General features: G+C 40.5%; 1 protein-coding gene across 2 annotated transcripts; it reads left to right on the forward strand.

Annotated features, from left to right (window-relative positions):
- The first annotated feature begins 26 nt into the window (after positions 1-26).
- FBXO8 (F-box protein 8) lies at positions 27-19,410 on the forward strand. Of its 2 annotated transcripts, none has more exons than XM_083755985.1 (6): positions 27-291; positions 9,222-9,558; positions 11,462-11,588; positions 13,466-13,584; positions 15,835-16,031; positions 17,496-19,410. In XM_083755985.1, exons 2-6 carry the CDS (start codon positions 9,230-9,232, stop codon positions 17,681-17,683), a joined length of 960 nt encoding a protein of 319 aa, XP_083612111.1. In that variant the 5' UTR covers positions 27-291; positions 9,222-9,229; the 3' UTR covers positions 17,684-19,410. The 2 variants fall into 2 exon arrangements, with proteins under 2 accessions (XP_083612111.1, XP_083612112.1); XM_083755986.1 differs by lacking the exon at positions 27-291 and adding an exon at positions 5,753-5,891 and having other exon boundaries at positions 17,496-18,136.
- The last annotated feature ends 1,280 nt before the right edge of the window (positions 19,411-20,690 follow it).

Below are 20,690 nucleotides of genomic sequence, written 5' to 3' on the forward strand. Positions count from 1 at the left end.
CGTCGGTCTCTCTGGGCCAGAAGGGGCCGACGTCACTTCCGGTAACAACATATGCGGCGGCGGCAGCTGCAGCAGCAGCAGCAACAACAACAACAACCCTTTAGACGCTCTGGGGTGTGTGTGGAAGAGGTGACGACTCATGTTTTTGCGTAGGGACCCGGAAGCCCGTTTCCTCCGCCGGCTGCACGAGGCCGCCTGACGACGGTCCCTCCCCCCCGCTGCTTATAAGGCTCGCGCACCCGATTTGAACACGGCTCGTCGCGGCGGCGGTTGGGACTGGAGCTAGCACAGGTAAGGGGAGCCTTGAGCGCGACACCGGGGGGGAGGGAGTGGCGCTGCCATCTGAGGCTAATCGGGGAGTGGGGAGCGGACTTTGCAGTCTCTCATCCACCCCCGGGTTGGGATGCGGTTGGGCAGCATCTCTCTTTGAGCGGGTTTTCATGGCTGGGAAGTTGCCCCAGCTGCCTGTGTCCTTCATAGGGTTAAGTTCCTCCACGCATCCCTTCCTTGCACAGTCTGGCTCTTCACATCAGAGTGTCACACGCCTGAAATCGCCATGGGAATAGTTCAGATGTGGTGTAATCTCTCCTCACCCCCCAGCCGGCAGCCCTTCCGGTGCATGTGCATGGAGGAAATTAATAATTTTTTTTTAAAGCCACCAAACTTGTTTAATAATTTGGGTATTTAGGAACCGAGAAAAGTGATTGCATAACAGGTAACTTCTGGTTAGGTTAACTTGAGCTACAGTCCTATTGCATACTTAGGTTGGAAAAAGTGGCACTGGATTCAGTAGCAGTTTCTCAATAGACGTTAATGCAATTTTGCCATTGGATATGTGCCTCTAGCATAGCTGTCAACTTTCAGATTTGAAAATAAGGGATCAGCAGCTTCGAAAATAAGGGATCAGCAGTCTCACCTGTCCCAGGGACAGTCTACACTCTACAGGATATCTAACAATCCGGGATAGCAGCAGGAAATGGCACTGGAATAAGGGATTTCCCGTAAAAAAAAAGGGAAGGTTGAATGCTGTCTTCCTTCCTGCAGTTCTACTCATTTTAAATTTTTGCAGTTCACCTTGAAATTATCAATAAAGGGAAGTTTATAGATGGTCTGACTACTGTTTCTCTGCATACAAGCTTGTGCATGCCAAAACAAGCAAAATCCTAATTGGAGAGATGTTTGCCATTTCTGCTTTAAATCTAGGTCTCTAAATAACCAGTACAGTGGTACCTCGCAAGACGAAATTAATTCGTTCTGCGGGTTTTTTCGTCTTGCAAATTTTTCGTCTTGCAAAGCACGGATTCCCTGGGTATTAACGGTTTTAAGAAAAAGGAAACAAACTTGCAAGACATTTTTGTCTTGCGAAGCAAGCCCATAGGGAAATTCGTCTTGTGAAGCAACTTAAAAAACGAAAAACTCTTTCGTCTTGCGAGTTTTTCGTCTTACGAGGCATTCGTCTTGCGAGGTACCACTGTACAATGAATTGTTGGCTTGGCCTATGACATGCCATTTATTTATTTATTTATTTATTGCCTCTACCTCTTTGGCTTCAGGACTGACCGTGTGCTTAGGCTGGATGAGACAATTGCTTGAGGCAGCAGATACCATTATTGGTGTGGTGGTGTGCCTGTCTAGTCATCAGCCCTTTGACACTTCCCTGTCAGAGATCACTGCTGCTGGTGCCACAAAGGCTTTCATACACCCCCTAAACTTTGCCTGTTGCCAATGTTGAAGTATGGTTTAACTGCCAGTTGAGCCAACTTCTGAGTATGGTATGGACAGCACCATCTTGACCTTTGCCTTAGACAGCAATATGTCTTGGGCAGATTCTGCTATGGTGCCCTGCTATGGTGAGGGTTTAGAGCGGATGCAACTCATTGGTACAGCACATGCTTTGTGTGCCTAAAGTCCTCAATTTAAGTCCTGGCATTGCTGTATTTAACTTTTTAGGTGTTGAAGATGAGATCCTGGATTGCTATTTTGCCAGTCAGAATGGTCAGAGATACCAATGTCTTGAAGCAAAGTTTTGTTTCATTGCAAAGGCAATGATTCTGTTGTTACTTCTGGATTTTATAGATAGAACCCTACATTACACACATTACTTGAATGTTGGTTTTCTTTCCTTACACTTTTGTGGAGGGTGAGCATGGCATGTCACCGGCACTTGTTTGGTGTGGAGAATGTGAACTACCTGCCCTGTTTGGGCGTGGATTAATTATAATATTCTAACATCCATACTTTCTGTATGCAGCGTTAATCTTTCATCAGATAGGATTATAGTCACATTTGTCCATGGAAGGGGGGAGTAGCTTTCAGTCCTGATCTTTCATCACTTTTTCTGCTCACATCTGTGACATCTGCAGTGCAGTTGAACTGATGTCCGGTCAATGTCTCCTGTGTACGTGTGGTGCTGGAACTGTGCAGTTCCATCAGTGCAAGCTGGCAGCTAATGAGTTGCACTTGATAGGAGAACTTAAGACACTCTCCTTTCCAGCTCCCACAGAATTTGACAGTGGATAGAATGTGGCACTTTATGTGCTTTGTTGTAATTTAGATCTGTAGCCTGCTTAATATGCATAGTTTTGCATAAAATTAGGGTGTTCATTATTTATGCTTTGTGGATTTCACCTTCTGTGGTAGCTGTCATCAGTCTGAAGTGTGGTGATTAGGCACCTGTTCACGTTTTTACCTTGAGAAATGTCATTTGGGCTTTGGTCGGATATTGTTCAGTTAGTTATATAGTTTTAGCATTTATTTAGCTGCTTCTCATATTTACTCAGGGTGAGATACCGAAATTAAGCATTTTAAAAATTAGCTAAGCTAAACATCAATAAAATCAGAATCAGATACACTATTAAGAAATTACAAATACAGTAGATATGTTTTAATGCATAGAAATAGAGTAGCAGCATAAAAATGTACCGTATTTTTCCTTCTATAACACGCAGATTTTTTCTTCTAAAAAGGAAGGGGAAATGTCTGTGCGTGTTATAGAGCGAATGTGTGGTCCCTGGAGCCGAAAAATCATGCAAAAATCAAATCGCGGCGCTGCACGCTGCACGGAAAAGCGAAACCTGAAAAGAGGAAGCGGCTGCTTTCCTGCATTCTGCCTCAGGGTCTTACTGCCCACCCCCCTCTGTTTCGTTGCTGTGTTTGCTGAAACGGAACAAAGAGCAGGGAAAGCCCCTCCCCTCCAGGCAAGCTCCGGTGCTGCTGCGGGAGAGGGAGAGAGAGGGGGGAAGGGGGAGGGAGAGAGAGAGGGGGGAGGGAGAGAGAGAGGGGGAGGGAGGGAGGGAGGGGGAGGGAGGGAGAGAGAGAGAGAGAGAGAGAGAGAGAGAGAGAGAGAGAGAGAGAGAGATATGGCTGGCTTGGGTGGGGGGAAACTTTTGCCTTTCTTTCCTCCCTCCCGTTAAATCCCTCTCCTGCATTCTTAGCCAGCTGCTTCTCTGCACACCCCTCTAATGCCCCTTCTTTGTTTTTCCTTCGCTCCCCACTTAAAATGTGGTTACAAAGCATGGATCCTCAGGATCTTTGCATTGGGTCACCCCAAATTCACCATCAGATAACATAGCATGTCCATGGCTACAGCCTGCACCAAAAAAATCACGCACCCACTGTTGCCTGGGGCTGCAATGGTGCAAAAATGTGGTTAAAAAGCATGGATCCACAGGGATTCTCAGGATCCTTGCATTGGGTCACCCCAAATTCACCATCAGACCACATAGCATGTCCATGGCTACAGCCTGCACCAAAAAAATCACGCACCCACTGTTGCCTGGGGCTGCAATGGTGCAAAAATGTGGTTACAAAGCATGGATCCACAGGGATTCTCAGGATCTTTGCATTGGGTCACCCCAAATTCACCATCAGATCACATAGCATGTCCATGGCTACAGCCTGCCCCCCCAAAATCACGCACCCACTGTTGCCTGGGGCTGCAATGGTGCAAAAATGTGGTTAAAAAGCATGGATCCACAGGGATTCTCAGGATTTTGGCATTGGGTCACCCCAAATTCACCATCAGATCACATAGCATGTCCATGGCTACAGCCTGCCCCCCCAAAAATCACGCACCCACTGTTGCCTGGGGCTGCAATGGTGCAAAAATGTGGTTAAAAAGCATGGATCCACAGGAATTCTCAGGATTTTGGCATTGGGTCACCCCAAATTCACCATCAGAGCACATAGCATGTCCATGGCTACAGCCTGCCCCCCCCCCCAAATCACATACCCACTGTTGCCTGGGGCTGCAATGGTGCAAAAACGTGGTTACAAACCATGGATCCACATGGATCCTCAGGGTCTTTGCATTGGGTCAGCCCAAATTCACCATCAGAGCACATAGCATGTCCATGGCTACAGCCTGCCCCCCAAAAATCACGCACCCACTGTTGCCTGGGGCTGTAATGGTGCAAAAACGTGGTTACAAACCATGGATGCACAGGGATTCTCAGGATTTTTGCATTGGGTCAGCCCAAATTCACCATCAGATCACATGTCTGTGGCCACAGCATGAAGCACAAAAATGATACATCCACTGTTTCATTCAGAATGTTTTTTCCCTTGTTTTCCTCCTCTAAAAACGATGTGCGTGTTATGGTCAGGTGCGTGTTATAGAGCGAAAAATACGGTATGTTATAGATAAGGATTAGAATCTTCCTTAGCGAAACTGAATTTATTGTGGTATGTATTCTTGCATTTCAGGCTGAAAAGTAAAACAGATTGACATATATAACTACTAGCCAACCAATGACTGCTGTGAAACAAAGAGCTTAAGGCTCTCTGAAGCTTTTCAATGCTAACCTAGGAGTAAACTCTTAATGTGCTCAGTGGGGATTACCGTATTTTTCGCTCTATAGGACGCACCTTGTTTTAGAGGGGGAGAACAAGAAAAAAAAATCTCCCCTTCTCTGCTCAGAACCCCTTCAGTGAAGTGGCAGGAGAAACTGAGCCCCTTCCATTTCTCCTCCCACTTGGCTGAAGGGGTGCTGCGTAGCTCTCCCTCTCTCAGAATCCTGCTCTCCTGGCTTCAGCGAAAGGAACCTGAAGCCTGCGGAGCAGAGCAGGAACTTGCGCTGCGCTCCGCAGGCTTCAGGCGGCTATCCCGACCCCTCTTGCTCTCCAGGCTTCAGCGAAAGCAACGTGAAACCTCCGGAACACAGAGGGAGCACTCCCTCTGCACTTCGGAGGCTTTGCGTTGCTATCGCTGAAGCCAAGGAGCCTGCATTCGCTCCATAGGACGCACACACATTTCCCCTTAATTTTTGGAGGGGAAAAAGTGTGTCCTATAGAGTGAAAAATACGGTACTTCTGAGCAGACATACATAGGATTGCAGTGCTGGTGAAGCAAATTTTGAAATGTCTTCTGCTGAAGTTACCTACTGTGTACAGGTTGTGTCTGAAAGGTGTTCCTGCTTTCCCTATGCAAACTTCAGAATAATCCATAATGTTGTTATTAGAGATGGGCAGAGGAATCATGTGGAGATGAGGTGGGGCAGAGAGTCCATGGCAGAGGAACTGCTGCTTCTTATGCCCTGCTGACTAGAGTGAAAGTTGGTGGCAGGGCAATTAAAAGAAATTCTGCCGTGATCAAGGGTTTTCTTTTCTTTTGCTGCAATTGCCTGTTTGGGAAAAGGAAAAAACTACGGTAGTTCAAGGGTAGGCATAATTTTGTGGCCAGTTAGGGGGAATGGAAGGACTTTAGATCTTATGGATCCAAGCCCCCACCCTCATATTTTTCCTTTTCATCCCCCACTGATAGGAAGGGTGTGGTGGTAAAGAAGCCTCTGGCAGTAGAAAACATCCTTCTCTGACTCTCCCCAGCCATGGAGGGGAAGGCTATGGCATTCTATAGCCCATTGGCTGCCCACCCTGGCAGCTGAAGGGGAAAGGTGATACTGGCTTTATTAATGTGGGGAGGGGGGAGTGCTGAAAGACAAATTGCACAAAAGCATGTGCTTTTTGTTATTTACATCATGCTCTTTTTTGCTATATGTTTCTTCCAATGGGCATTGTTCATTACAGGATATGAGGTTTTATCCTAGATGTTCCAGTAGTCAGCTTCTGGAATGTCCATCTCAGGATTATTGCTAAAAATAATTGCTTTGTAGGAAAAAAGCAGAGATAAATCCTTGGAAAAGCCACAGAGAGCCTTAAGCTCTTGGTTTCACAGAAGTCATTTGTTGCCTAGTAGTTATATATGTCAATCTGGTTTATCTCTTCAGCCTGTTCAGTTAGTACTTAGTATAAAGGAGAGCACAACCTATTTTTTATAAATATTGTTGACAGGTTTCAGTAGTTACAAATAAAGTTTTATTAGAGCCTCTCTTGTGAAATACTCCCATGTTGTGTATGAAATCTTAATTTTCAGTTAATTTTTAATCTGTTACCCATTTTACAGTCTGGTCCTAATGCATTTTCACTGAGAGTGTCTCCTAGATAAGTATGCACAGTTTGCAGTCTTATACCATTAGTTGCCCTTGCAGACAGTATATATGGCAATATAGGCTGTTTTCCGTTTGGATAGCTGCTTTACAGTTTGGATTTCACCAAAGCCTAGCCTCTAAACACTTCACCACAGCAATGCAACATCTTTATTTAAGCAGGCTTGTATTAATAGGGGAAGTGTATGTGGTATTTAAGTTTTGTATGTTTTTGCTTCTTATTGCCTATGTTCTTATTGTCCATCTAAGAACAGGTTAATTTATAAATAAAAATGAATTTTTACTGTATTCTTCAAAGATGAGAAGCATGTTATAAAATTGTACTGAATACTACTGATTGTTGGAATGCAAAACAACTGGCATAATTATTCTGAAAAGCGGAAGCTTTTGTTCCGCTCATAGTTATTACAAGTGTATCTGTTGTTCCTAGACTACAGTACACAGCTTGTGATCTGCTGCAGATCAGAACACTGTGTTACAAAAATAAGTTAAAATGCTTATTTGAGTTATCATCAGTTGTAAAAAGCAAGATTAATAGTAATTAATATTACCATCAGCTGAAATACAGTTTAATTCTTCAATACCATTCAATGCTTATTTAATGCCAGTCACGTGCTGTGCACTATACTGAAGTGATAGAAAACTGTTTTGGATGTAACGACGTTGCATAGGGAATAGGAGACGACACCCCCACCCCCAAGTGCCATATCCCTGAAAGCCCTCCCTGAATTAAGTTTTGCCTAATTTTGAATTTTTATATTCAGGGTTAAATGATGTATACCGTGCTCTGCTGTTAGCAATGAGCTGCAATGAACATTTCATCTATAAAGCCAAAATGATTTAGGATCTGTGTACCTTTAAATGTCTTTGCTGCTGCAGATTGGACATGTTTATGCAAATTACTAGAGCAGTGTTGAGATTCTGGGCTATGTTTCTTCCATCGTGAGTTCGCATTTATGGCCTAATTCAGGAGACCTTTGATTTGTTGACCTTTTAAGAATTGTGCAAGACTCATGGTTGTTGTTGTTTTAATCTGGCTTTGCTCATTTGTATGTATGATAATGTATGGGCAAGATAAGGCTCTCAGCCTTATCAAGCCTTCGCAATCTGCTCACTCAGCAGCCTACACTACTGTTACTGAATTGTTTGGTGTGGGGATTGGTCCAGATTTGTAGCTTGTGAACCATCTTCTGATTACTCCTGTGATAAGTTGTTGGGATTCTTACCTTTTCTTTGTTGATCTCTTTTAAAACATGTAAATAAAGTTTATATAATTGTTCTACATTAAGTGATTTGACAAGTTCTATATTGTCACAACATGCATTCTTTCTCTAAAAGTTGCTTTTATTCTGTTCATGCGCCTATGTGCAAGTCAAGAACGGATAACTACTTTTGAGTTTGGGGATTGACCTTGGAAAGCCTGTTCTGCCTGCACAAGCCCCACTAAAATTAGCAGGTTTTATGATGAGAAACTATGAGCTTATACAGCTTTCCTTCAGTTTTTTAGTAAATACAAGCTAATACTGAAAAACGTAATGTAGGTGCCTAATTTACAAGGTGACTGAACTAGACTTCAGGGAGGATGTTTTTAATTGCAGTCTAAAACATATGTTGGACATATTTAGGATACAGTCCTTTGCACAACTCTAAGCTGCTGTTATATTCTATTGAAATCAACAGGATTTAAGTATTCCATCTGTATACACAATGCAGCCTCACATGTATTGCCATGACTCCTTTCCCAGTGCAGTTTGTTTATCTAGGCAATGTCATTGCTCCCTTAACGCTAGAGAGAAGTGAAAGAATTTCCAAGTCCTAAACAGCTGTCCTGAAGTTGCCTTCAAAGCTGGAACTTGTAAAATATTATTTGGCATATAATTGTGGAGAACAATTGCTAGAATTCAGCCCCCCCTTCCCAAAGTAGAAATTCCTTTCACACATATACATAGGGAAAGGGCTGATCTTTCGATGAGCTGTCTCTTGCAGCTTTTAAGAGTTGCTACTCCACCTGACCTACTTCCCAAAAATGTTGTATTTTTCATCTCGCCCATAAAAGGAAGTGGCAAAGGGTATAAATTTGGAGATATAGATAGTCATAATAAAGTGGACTTCATTAAGCCTGAGCAGAAAAAATAGCTCTTGGAGTGTAAAATCTTCCATCAAATAGCTTCAGTCATGCCTTTCCAGTTTTCTCAAACACTTGATAAGCTGCTTAAAAGCATGTGTGCTTTGTTTTAACACAATAAAATAAAATAAAATCTAGTTGTTATATTTATATACTAGGGACTCAAAGTTTTTAAACACCACAATCTCATAAGATACTTGGAAAAGAGAGATTTCCTGCAAAACCACAGTGAAAATGTTCCTGGTGTCTGCAGACTCACCTGAATGCTTTCTAGTACAGTTATAAGACTTCTGTTGGTGGTGGTTGTTTGCACTGAAATTTTAATGGTTTTCTGAAGTGGCAAAGTAAAGATACCAGTTTGATTTTTTAAAAGCCAGTAGTTAGGATGAATGAAAATTGTAGTCCAAAACATTTGGAGGGCACCAGGTTGGAGAAGGCTGTTATGGGTTATGTTTGTCATGCCTTTCATTCATTTTGTAATCCTTTGGGTGAAAATCACTTTAATGCTGTGCAATGTTTAAGCATAATTGCATGTAGAACCATAGACTTTATTTGCTTGTTCTTACAAATATGACTATGAAACTGTTGCTTCTGTTGGTTAATGAACTAATCTGGGTGTATCCTTGTGTTCCTCCTCCCTTTACAACCTGCAGGCTTGCAGATGGGTCAGGGGCTGTGGAGAGTGGCCAGGAACCAGCAGCTGCAACACCAGGGATACGCGGGACAAAGCTATCTGTCCAGAGAGCATGGTAGAAGGATAGCTGCTAATAACGTTTCAAATGCAAACCATCGGAAACATGCCCAGGGAGGCATTGACATTTACCATCTGTTGAAAACTCGGAAATCAAAAGAACAAGAAGGGTTCATCAACCTGGAAATGTTGCCTCCTGAACTTAGCTTTACCATTTTGTCATACCTGAATGCAACAGACCTCTGTCTGGCTTCATGTGTTTGGCAGGATCTTGCTAATGATGAGCTTCTTTGGCAAGGGTAAGTTAATGAGAGGTCATGAGCACAGGTTACAACAGTCAATTTAGATCCTGGATTTCTTGTCCAAACCACTTGCTTCTTTAAACAAAACATCAGAAATGAAAAACTACTGTGTAATTGTAATTGTAGCTAATTAACTAGGCTTTTTGAGCCTCCAAATTGCAACTTAAATCCGATAAGGAGAGTACAGAGTGATAGAACTTCAGGAGCAATTAACTTAAGATTTCAAAGGTGATGGTACTTCAGAAAAAGAGTGTGCTCTCAGGTCATGCGGAGGCATTTCAGAAATGGTAAGCATTCTTGCACGTGCTTCTTACTCTTGTGGAAACCGTAATGGCTCTAATAAAAAACTAGGTACATGGTGTCTAAAGCAGGCATAGGCAAACTCGGCCCTCCAGATGTTTTGGGACTACAACTCCCATAATCCCTAGCTAACACGACCAGTGGTCAGGGATGATGGGAACTGTAGTCTCAAAACTTCTGGAGGGCCAAGTTTGCCTATGCCTGGTCTAAAGCAGTGTTTCCCAACCTTGTGCCTCCAGATGTTTTTGGCCTACAACTCCCATCATCCCTAGCTAGCAAGACCAGTGGTCAGGGATGATGGGAGTTGTAGGCCAAAAACATCTGGAGGCACAAGGTTGGGAAACACTGGTCTAAAGACTCTAAAGTGGAACTACATGTTTGGCGAGAGCATGAAACATAACACTGAACTCATTGTGGCTGCTTCTAGAACTATTCTTCAGCATAGCTATCGCAAGTATCATTCAGTTGCTCATGAAAATTCAGTTCCTATCCTGGTCTACATATGGCTTGCTGAATTTGATAGTGCAAATATTTTCAAGATCAGCACTTTGGGCTACTAGGTTATCTTAAATGGAAAGGGCCTGTTTTTGTGTAATGGGGCCAGTCAGTAATGTTTCTGGAAGCAGAAAGTTAGCCTTCTCTTCATAATGCTCAAAACAACTTCTTGCCTGGCTACAGCTTGACTAACTGGTCACAAAAAATGGACAGTGGAGAAAATGAGCTTTGTGTGTGCCACTTCCCAACATGTGGCTGTGCATTAATAAGATTTTGTACTGGGCAAAGTTAAAAAGCCTTTGGAAGGGTAAAGGGAATGTGTTGACCCATGCAGTTGGAAATACGTCTTGAATTTCTTCATGAGATTTATTTTTTTCATAAAAATAAATTTAAGAGTTCAATTGCACCCTAAAGCACCAAGTTCCAGATATAGTTAGATGTTCTTTACTTATTATATACTGTCTAAAGGATAGGCAGTACTGGGTTGTAATCCTGCATGAAGCACACAGTCACACACTGGATGACATTCCTTCTCTGTGAATTGATAAATTATCTGAAAGTAAAGCTTCTCTCTCCTAATGCCTGGTAGGTTTATTATTTTTTTAAGATTCAAGCTTGGGTCAACTGATGTTTACATTTACTTACCCGGTTAGTCTCTGAAATATTAATTAATGAGACTTTTAGGATGAGAAGGCAAGTACTGGATAGCACCATTCATTAAGCCCCCCACGCTACAGAGGCTTACATGTACTTACAGTTATCTGTTTGACTATTTCTGTGTGGAAATTTAGACATGTATATGTTTGGAAGATTTTTGTACTGATACTACTTGCGTTGGCAATGATGCAGTACAAAAAAATAAGTCAGTTTTTTGGTAGGTATTTAATTGGTTCACTCATGTTCATAAAACATAATGAAAAGTATGTTTTAGACTATTTAGAAAACTCCTATTAAAGTCTGTGTTATATAACTGAAACATTAAGTGGTACTTTTCAAGTACTACTGTAATATCTGGTGGGCTCTTAGAATCCTGAAATCTTGGACCTGAAAATGAATTAGAGCATAACCTATTTCCATATTGAACATGCTTCTTCCATTTTTGTAGATTGTGCAAATCCACTTGGGGTCACTGTTCCATATACAATAAACGTCCGCCTCTGGGATTTTCATTTAGAAAATTGTATATGCAGTTGGATGAAGGCAGCCTCACCTTTAATGCCAATCCAGAAGAGGTGAGTTGATGTTGATGACAATAGTAAGTGTTAGTGATAGTTCTGGTGCTCTTGTTGGTTTCTAAACTGCTGGGCAGATCTAAAGTTAGTGGAGCATAGAAGTGCCCACTAGATGTACAATTGAAAAATAATAATAATTAATTAATTAAAAGCATACTTTTTGGATGTACATTTTGTTGAAATCCATTTGTATTTGCTTAAAGCAAATGTTTTAGGATTAAGGTTTAACAGAAAGTATATTATTTTTAACTTCGCCTTTGACTTCAGGTTTATGAATAAATGTCTCATTTGTAGAAAAAAAATGAGAAAATAAATATATGCAGTTGTGGCACAAAACGCTAACACAATCCAGTGTAGTAAAGCTGTTCATTAATTGGAACTTCAGCTTTGTTATGGAATTAAGAAACAAAGAAAGCTTGACTCATAATGATTGTCTTACTTTAACAAAGGACGGAGTTGTCTCTGATCACTTTGTAATGCTGAAACAAACCTTAAATCTAAAGTAGCGGGTTTGATAACTGAGAGCTTTGGTTAGCAGGTGGGTTAGAAATACTCCAAATAAATTAAATACTGTTATGTGTTACATTTATGCATCCTGCGTGTGTTTAGAGCCCTTAATTTTTTGATCATGTTCATTTTCTAATTTTCTGTTTGCTTTTTCTGTCTTGTAAAACTATTTTGTTGAAATAAAGAAATGTTAGGTAATCACCCCCTTGAGCCAACTTAGGTGGGTGAACCACCCACCTGTCAGTCCTCATTATGACATCAGGTGATTGACAAATGAGGGTTTCCCATCCACTTGTCAAAGCTGACCTATGGGCTTGGGGGTGATAAAGATCTGGCCTGCTGGGCCCAAAAGACTTGCCGTATAGGACCATCAGCTAATCTGTTCTTGTCAGTAGCAAACTAGTTATGGCTTCCTTGCTCCTTTTAGCAAGGACAAACACTGATGAAGGAGCACAAGCTGCTGTTGGGAGTAGGTGCAGTTTCCAGTGGGAGGATACCAGAAGTGCCTTGTGCAAGTGTTATGTTTCATCATATATTTTATAATTTTCATTAAACGTGTGTGAACGGTTTTCCTCTTCTCTTCCTCTTCTTTTCCTCATGTGGATAGTGTTTAGCCTGCAGGCATAGGCAAACTCGGCCCTCCAGATGTTTTGGGACTACAACTCCCATCATCCCTGGCCACTGGTCCTATTAGCTAGGAATGATGGGAGTTGTACTCCCAAAACATCTGGAGGGCTGAGTTTGCCTATGCCTGGTTTAGAGCAAGAATAGTTTAGAAAATGTAATCAATATTTCTGTAATTTGGTTATAAGAACTAGACAAATAACATATTTTACAGCACATGCTGGTCTGTGAGTTTCCTGAAATATATTTTTTAACATTTAGAATATGTTATGTGGTTTCAAGACATGTGGAAGCTAAACATGCCTCCATTTTAACATCTTATAAGTTCAAAACCATGCATTCATTTGAATGTGATCTTGTACACAGCGGGACATGAAAATGACTGTTTTAAAGTAAAATGAATGCTAAATAATAAAGGCTGACTAAATTTTCAGCATGATACCCAGTTAGGAAATGAAGTACGGTTCCACAGCAGTCTTAAATTTCAACCTAGTATGACACACACAATCAAAAAAGAGAGAAGGTTCATGTTGAAGGAAGTGTTTCCTGCTGCTTTAATACATATAAAATCTCATTCATAACTACACTAATGCATGTTTTATTTGCATATGAATTGGATGGCATATATTGAAATGTAGTTCTGAAGATAGAATTTCTTCATCATTATTAGGATTTGTTCCATTCCAAATTCCCCTGCTGAGCACAAAAACCTAATATTGCATATATAAAACATCTCTTTGTCCCAGGGAGTCAACTACTTCATGTCCAATGGAATACTGGATGATTCACCAAAGGAAATAGCTAAGTTTATCTTCTGCACAAGAACACTAAATTGGAAGAAACTGAGAATCTATCTTGATGAAAGGTAACTTTATTATAAACTGGGAAACATTGTATTCCCTTTTATTTAGTAGAGTTGTATTTTCATTTGAAACACTGGAAGAATGGGGCATTAGTTAATAATAAAATACATCAATTTAATGACGGCAAAGCTGAGGAACTTTTTTTATTCTTTTTTTGGCACTTTACCAATGAACTTTACTTTTACCCAGTAGTGGAAAAATGTGTTGATAGCAAGTTTCTTGCAATAGAAATCTAGCATTAATTGGAATGATGCTCCTCTGCTCTTCATCAAACACTTCAAATTCTGGAAAGGAAAGTAATTCCTCAGTTAATATCTTATTCAGGTTGCATCTGACATCCACTTGCCCCAGTTATAGAATCATTTCTTTAACCATGTTAGGTTTAAACTAGTAAGCACCACTTGCTATAGTGCTTGAGCAAATTCAGATGTTCTTGATACTATTTAAAAAATATACTATCCATATATGGTATTGAGGATTTCCTAGGAATAATTACTTGTTTACATGCTCAAGACTATCTCTGGGTTGCTGCCCTGGGACAGCTATCTAGCTTGCAGAAGGAATCCCAGAGCTGTTTTCTTGACTGCTAACTTTGGTTTTTATCAGCTCACTATGTACTGTATGTCTGGAATTGTCTCCACTGATGATGATGATGATCAACAACAACAACAAAGTTGTGATTCCGTTTATAACGTATCTTGGGAGGAAAAGTGAGAGCCCTCATTTTTATCCAGTCCATGAAAGTCCATGTATTCTACAAAATGTTTACGCCATAATAAATCTATTCCTGTCAAGGTACCACAACACTATTGATCTAACCAGGGAGTTTTCTTTTGAACTGAAGCAAAGGGTAAAGTAATGAAAGGCTAAAAAGAGCCAAGCAGATGTAGGAACATGTAAATAGGCCCTTAGAGAAAAAGTGAAGTGTACAACAGAAAAACCCCAAAAATGTTCCATATACACAAACCTATGGACAAATGTCAGAAAGGATATCAAAGTGATCTGAGGATGAAATGAATTTTAGAGTTTTAGAGACCTCTCATTTTGGTAAAAACCTGGACCGTAATTGGAGGCTGTAACTAATGTATAGCCTGTTGTGACCTGCTCTCTCCATACCTCTTCCATCATGTGTTCTCTTCCTTTTATCTGACATTTTCCGTTGTAATTGTGTTCATATGAAATGTATTATTGTTTAATATTATCTGTAGTTGGCTTTGTTTATTTGTCAGTTGATGACTCAGGTGTTTGAAATATTAAGGTTTCAGTTCTGTACATACGTACCTGGGAAGTAAGCTCCTTGGAAATTGCCTACGTAGGATTAGGTTGTAAATTGTATTAGAAATATTTTGAAAATGTTAATGTAATCTTGTTTGGCACTTACTGAGAGCTGTTGCAACCTGAAAAGTTTGAGGAAGTGTCCAGGATATATAGTCTCATTAACAATACCATGCAGATTCTTAAGGTTGGGTGCATTAAGAGCTGAACACCTGTGTATGATCCACTCAAAGAGCCATCTTGTGATTGAAAACAGCAGCCTCAGAACTGTTACTTATTTTTTCCAGCTCTAGTAGCTATCAATGAACCAGTCTTACAGACTACTGTACTACATGCATATATGATATATGACCTTCATCAGATGTTTCTGTGGCATATCTGATTACATTACAATGCATTGTTTCAATATTTTAAAAGAACTGTTAGTCTTATTGCCATATCTTTTTCTAGCAGAGGGAAGTTTTGTTTTCCATTATTTGCATATCTTGATAAATTATGATGTCTGGGTTTTTTTACAGTATGTTGTTGATACATATAGACTTGCAATGCAATATATTTTTGCCATTCTATATATAGAAAATAAATAACTATACGTATTGCAACACCCCTTAACATGCTATACCAATGGACAGGAATCATAATACTTTGGTGTTCTTTATAGTACAAATCATACCTATCGTGCTAAATATATGTTAGGTTGAACTGTATACTGTTTGTTCCGGTTTGTGGATCTTCCCTTATAGATCCCTGTAGATCTTCTCTTGATGAAATGAAGGATTTAGAAAGGAAAAGTAACCCTCCTCCCAAAGTCCTTATGGTTACAGTTCTATACACACCTGGGGGTAGGTTCCATTGAATTCACTGGGGCTTGCATTTGAGTAGATTTGCATAGGTTTCACTGATAAGTTTCAAAAATGTGTTTTGCATAATTGTCACTTGTCTTAAAAGACTTTTCCTTTTCCTTTTTTTTTAATTAGGCGAGATGTTTTAGATGACCTTGTGACACTACACAACTTCAGAAATCAGTTCTTGCCAAATGCACTAAGAGAGTTTTTCAAGCACATTCATGCCCCTGAGGAGCGTGGTGAATATCTTGAGACTCTTATTACAAAGTTCTCACACAGATTTTGTGCTTGTAACCCTGATTTGATGAGAGAACTTGGCCTTAGCCCAGGTAAGAAGAAATGGCTTGCAGTTTAGATGATGTGGAGTGTTGTTTTGTAGTATTAATCAAGCCCTGACAAATATGCAAATGTTTCTTTTTAGGTCTTGCATGATTTAAGAGCTCTGAATCTGCATATCCTTATGGCTTAGTAGTGCGTTAATGGAGTTTATTTCCCAGTAAATATATTTACTGTAACCCAACACAGGCTTATCTTCCTTTTAAGGTCAGATTGGTTTTAAAGTGATTTGAGCACCAGTAACTACACAGTGGATTGTTCAGGTTAGATGGATACCTCTAGTAAGCATTGTGTACAGCATTCCAGGTATAGTCATATTCTCTGTGCTCCATTCCTTTACCTGTGATTGTTTCTTCTTTAACTCAAGAATATTGATGCATCATAGGTGAAGCTTGTTAGAGCAAGAGATAGGACTATTTTGGAATTGGAAGCCCAGTTATAGAACACCTTGTCCAGGAAGATACATGTAGCAAAAAAAACCACCAACCCACCAGACAAAGCCCTCTTTTTTACCCCACCCAGCCCTTGAAAAACACTTATGATAATAAAAAACATTTTAAGTACTCTTAGTTGATCCAGACAGTCATGCTTAGAGTAGATTTATTTATTTTATTTCATAAAATTTAATTACCGTATTTTTCGCCCCATAGGACGCACTTTTTCCCCTCCAAAAATGAAGGGGAAATCTGGATGCGTCCTATGGGGCGAATGCAGGCTTTCGCTGAAGCTTGGAGAGCGAGAGGGGTTGGTGCGCACCGACCCCTCTCGCTCTCCAGGCTTCAGGAAGACATCCGCAGCCTAGGCAGCCCTGCGGGAGTTCCCGCAGGGCTGCCTAGGCTGCGGATAGTAGCCTGCTTCCCGGAGCGTCGGGCGCTCTGCTTTCAGGGCGCCCGGCACTTCGGGAACACATCCGCAGCCTAGGCAGCCCTGCGGGAGTTCCCCGCAGGGCTCCCCATGCTGCGGATAGCAGCCTGCCGCCCGGCGGGCAAGGCGCCCTGAAACAGACATCCCGCGCGCCGGACAGACATCCGCAGCGTGGGGAGCCCTGCAGGAGTTCCTCGCAGGGCTTCCCAGGCTGCGAATAACAGCCTGCCGCCCAGCGGGCAGGGCACCCTGAAGCAGAGCGCCCTCGCGCCGGGCAGACATCGGCCAGCCCCACAAGCTCGGGGGACAGCAGGGAGGCGCAGAGCTGCCATCCCGCTGTTCCTCCACCTGGTTTTGGGGGGGAAATAAAGGATTTCCCCCCCTTTATTTCCCCCCAAAAAAACTAGGTGCGTCCTATGGGACGGAAAATACGATATGTTGACTGTTTAAAAAAACAACAACCCAAGAAAAACATTGGCAGGGCCATGCCCTAAAAAATATTTGTTTAAAAAATTGTTGTTGTAAAAAGTTGTTGTGTTTTCTTAAAATGTTATCTGTTCAAAGTCATGACTTTTTCTTCCCTTTCCCCTTAGATGCTGTCTATGTACTATGCTACTCTTTGATTCTGCTTTCCATTGATCTTACTAGTCCTCATGTGAAAAATAAAATGTCAAAGAGAGAATTTATCCGAAATACACGCCGCGCTGCTCAGAACATTAGTGAAGATTTCGTTGGGCACCTTTATGACAATATCTACCTTATAGGCCATGTGGCTGCCTGAAAAGCACAATTTGCTAGGACTTAGAATTTATAGTTTAAAAGGAATTGGATCTCCAATGAGATTTGGGTTTTGTTTGTTTTGTTGGTAGATATGGGGGTTATATTAGTGCTGGTCATTCTAACCTCCGTCTGCAATCAAAAATGTACGAGAACAACATTTTTTTAGCAATTTACCATGAGAACTGAAGAATTTTGGATTTTTTAAAAATTTTGCTTACAGTTTGCACAAAAATTACCATTAGTTTGACATGTTACAATTTCTGAATGTTAAACTGACATTATGATTTTAAACTGACAAGATGGTGGACTTATGCAGTAGATTGCTTGAACACTTTAACCAGTTCTTTTGTGGTTTTTTTAAATACCATGTAATGTGTACATATTTAAAGAGATTTATAACCATAATTATTTTATTGTAAAATATTTTAACTAAAAAATTTCCTGTCTCTCTCTAGACTAGACTATGTCTTTTTGTATTTATTTCTTTACTTTGTGAGACTGCTCTGGTTCATTTTGCTGTTGCCTTTGTTTAATAGCATTTGGTGTGCACACTCTTCAAAAGCTAATTTAAAGACACAAAGCATTTTAGATTCTAAATTGCCATTTACAGCTACCAGCCTAGCATAATTGGGTAGTAGCTGGCTGTCTTTCTGCCTCAGTGTTTAGTGCCTTAAAACATGGGACATTTTTTGTAGCTATGGCTCCTCAGGGTTGGGTGCCTTCATAGCGGCTGCCCAGAAATAGTAATAATAAAATAATTAACACTGAAAATCATGGAGGTTATGCAAAAACAGTTGCATTACAGCTGATTCATTTCACTTCCACTTAAGCAAGAGACATTCATGGTAAATTTGACCTAGAATTAGTGGCTGGGATCCTTTGCACAAGCCTAAGGCATTTCTGTTTGCATACGCTCCCTCTTACCCAATTTCCACCAATTCCTCCTGTTCAAGTCCTGACCCAACTATTCAGAGAGATCGATGATGCTCAGGAATTCTTGAGGTGGGAGAAATGAGAAAAGCGCATTGTATGTGTGAAGTTCCACTTATGCAATGTTAACAAATAAATATTTCCTGCCTGGAGTATCCCAAGTGTGCCTTGCATATGGAAAATTCTCCTTTCTCAGTTACTTTCTGCTGCTACCTACTACATTGCCTGTGAATAGGTTGTGAGAATTATCTGAGCGGTATTGTTCACCAACAGCAGCACAAGCAGTACTTGAGCTGGCACAGGTGAAACACAATAATCATAACTCACAAGCGGGAAAACGTCCATTTCCCCCTCAGTTATAGCCTGTGTCCATTTTTTCGTAGAAAAGCCCACCCAAGAACTATATATGCTCATGGAGTTTCACAGTATGAAAACTCGGGGTCCTGATTATGATAATGAAATGTTAAAGAAGATATTTAAAAGCTATGGAAATTAAGCAGCTTGGGTTCCTTTCATTTCTGCACAAATAACTGAACCTGCTTTTTTTTTTCTTCCTTTGACCAATCCCAGTGTGTGGAAATAGGCTTTTTTCTTTTTTGGGTGAGGGAGGATAAGGTTTTAGATACTAAAAAAATCTTGTAAAGCTACTATTCCTTGTTTTCAGGGCTACTCTGTATCTTTTGGAAAGCAAGTTAAACCTATCCTACATTTGGAAGGATACATTTAATATATCTTTAAACATGCAATAAGTTAAAACATTTCTCAAAGCTTCAAATAAAGGACAAATTTGAAGAAGAATCTACTGACTAAAAGGTCCTCGACTGACAACGGCTGCGTGTGTCTGTTTTGAAAAGATTTAAAACACCACTTGAAGTAATGTGGTGTTGACAGTGCTTGATAATGCTATTTAATTCATTATAATTGATTTTTCCCAATTACTAGGATTCATGATTTATGCGAACTACTCATTTGTAGTTTCTTAGCTTGACAAACTGGTATTATTTTTCAGCAAATATGTGCATAGCTACACCATTTAGAAGAAACTCCAAATTACACTACAGATTACTTTAAAAAGAAAAAAGGGAAAGGCAGGCATGCTTCCTAGTGAATTGCAAATGAAGGCATGAAATGCAAATTGAGGAATATGTTGCCCCTTTTTATGGTTATTTTAAATAAATATCTCACTCAATAAGCTTGATTACCAGCTTCTTTTTTTTTACTGCTTTTAGAAAATCGTCTCCTCTAATCTCCAAAGCATTATTAAAATGAACAAAGGACAGACTTGAAGGATTTCCTGTTTCCCTCGCCATGCATGTTTTGGCTTCATTTTCATTTAAAGTGTAATAAGATACAAACTTCACAATCTGCATGCAAATCTGTCCCACTGTGCTAAAAGGCTTTTAATATTACTATTGTGCAGTCCTAAGGATGGCTATGCAGATGTAAGTATAAAGTTCAATGGGATGTTAGCCTTAACTAGATTATTATTAAACTGATGAATAAGAGTCCTTCAAATAGCATGCATGTTTAGGTATAAATCTAAGCTTGCACTTTAACTATTTTGACGGTGCTGTTTTTTTAGGAACTCTTGTTAAGGGTTTGTCTCCAATGCATATTTGTGATCAAATAGTTACCCAACTATTCTGTGGCTCTGTGAGCCACATTTTCAACACAGTTTGGTTGTGAAATTGGACTTTTAATTTTACAATGAAATTAAAATCATTTGCACCCTTAGTCAGAAGACAGACAATAGGGTTAACAAAGAGCAGCAACATCATTGACATTTAAAACAAGCGATTGGCAGTGGTGCTCCAGCTGTGCAGAACTGAAATCTGCAGATCCTTCCAATATCTATGAAAAGGAAGGAACCCATTGGCCACACCTTAATTAATCAGTATGGCAGCTTTAGCTGTATGTTCCACACAAGCTTCCAGAGGGTTGCCTACCCTGCCCCATGGGGTTCAAAGCCCTCATGGGCAAATCTTGGAATCCAGGCAACTCCCATTTTACATGGGGGTTACGTTCTGAGGCATCACATACATCTGTGAAATCGCATCTATTTGAAACAGCCTTGGAAA

Source organism: Podarcis gaigeae (assembly GCF_964106915.1).
Source record: "Podarcis gaigeae genome assembly, chromosome: 9".
NCBI classification, from domain to species: domain Eukaryota; kingdom Metazoa; phylum Chordata; class Lepidosauria; order Squamata; family Lacertidae; genus Podarcis; species Podarcis gaigeae.

Excerpts from the sequence above, each read along its gene's own strand:
- FBXO8 (XM_083755985.1), top strand. The coding sequence starts at position 9,230 with ATGGGTCAGGGGCTGTGGAGAGTGGCCAGGAACCAGCAGCTGCAACAC. Across the intron at positions 9,559-11,461 it reads GATGAGCTTCTTTGGCAAGG|ATTGTGCAAATCCACTTGGG; the intron begins GTAAGTTAATGA and ends CCATTTTTGTAG. Across the intron at positions 11,589-13,465 it reads TTAATGCCAATCCAGAAGAG|GGAGTCAACTACTTCATGTC; the intron begins GTGAGTTGATGT and ends TCTTTGTCCCAG.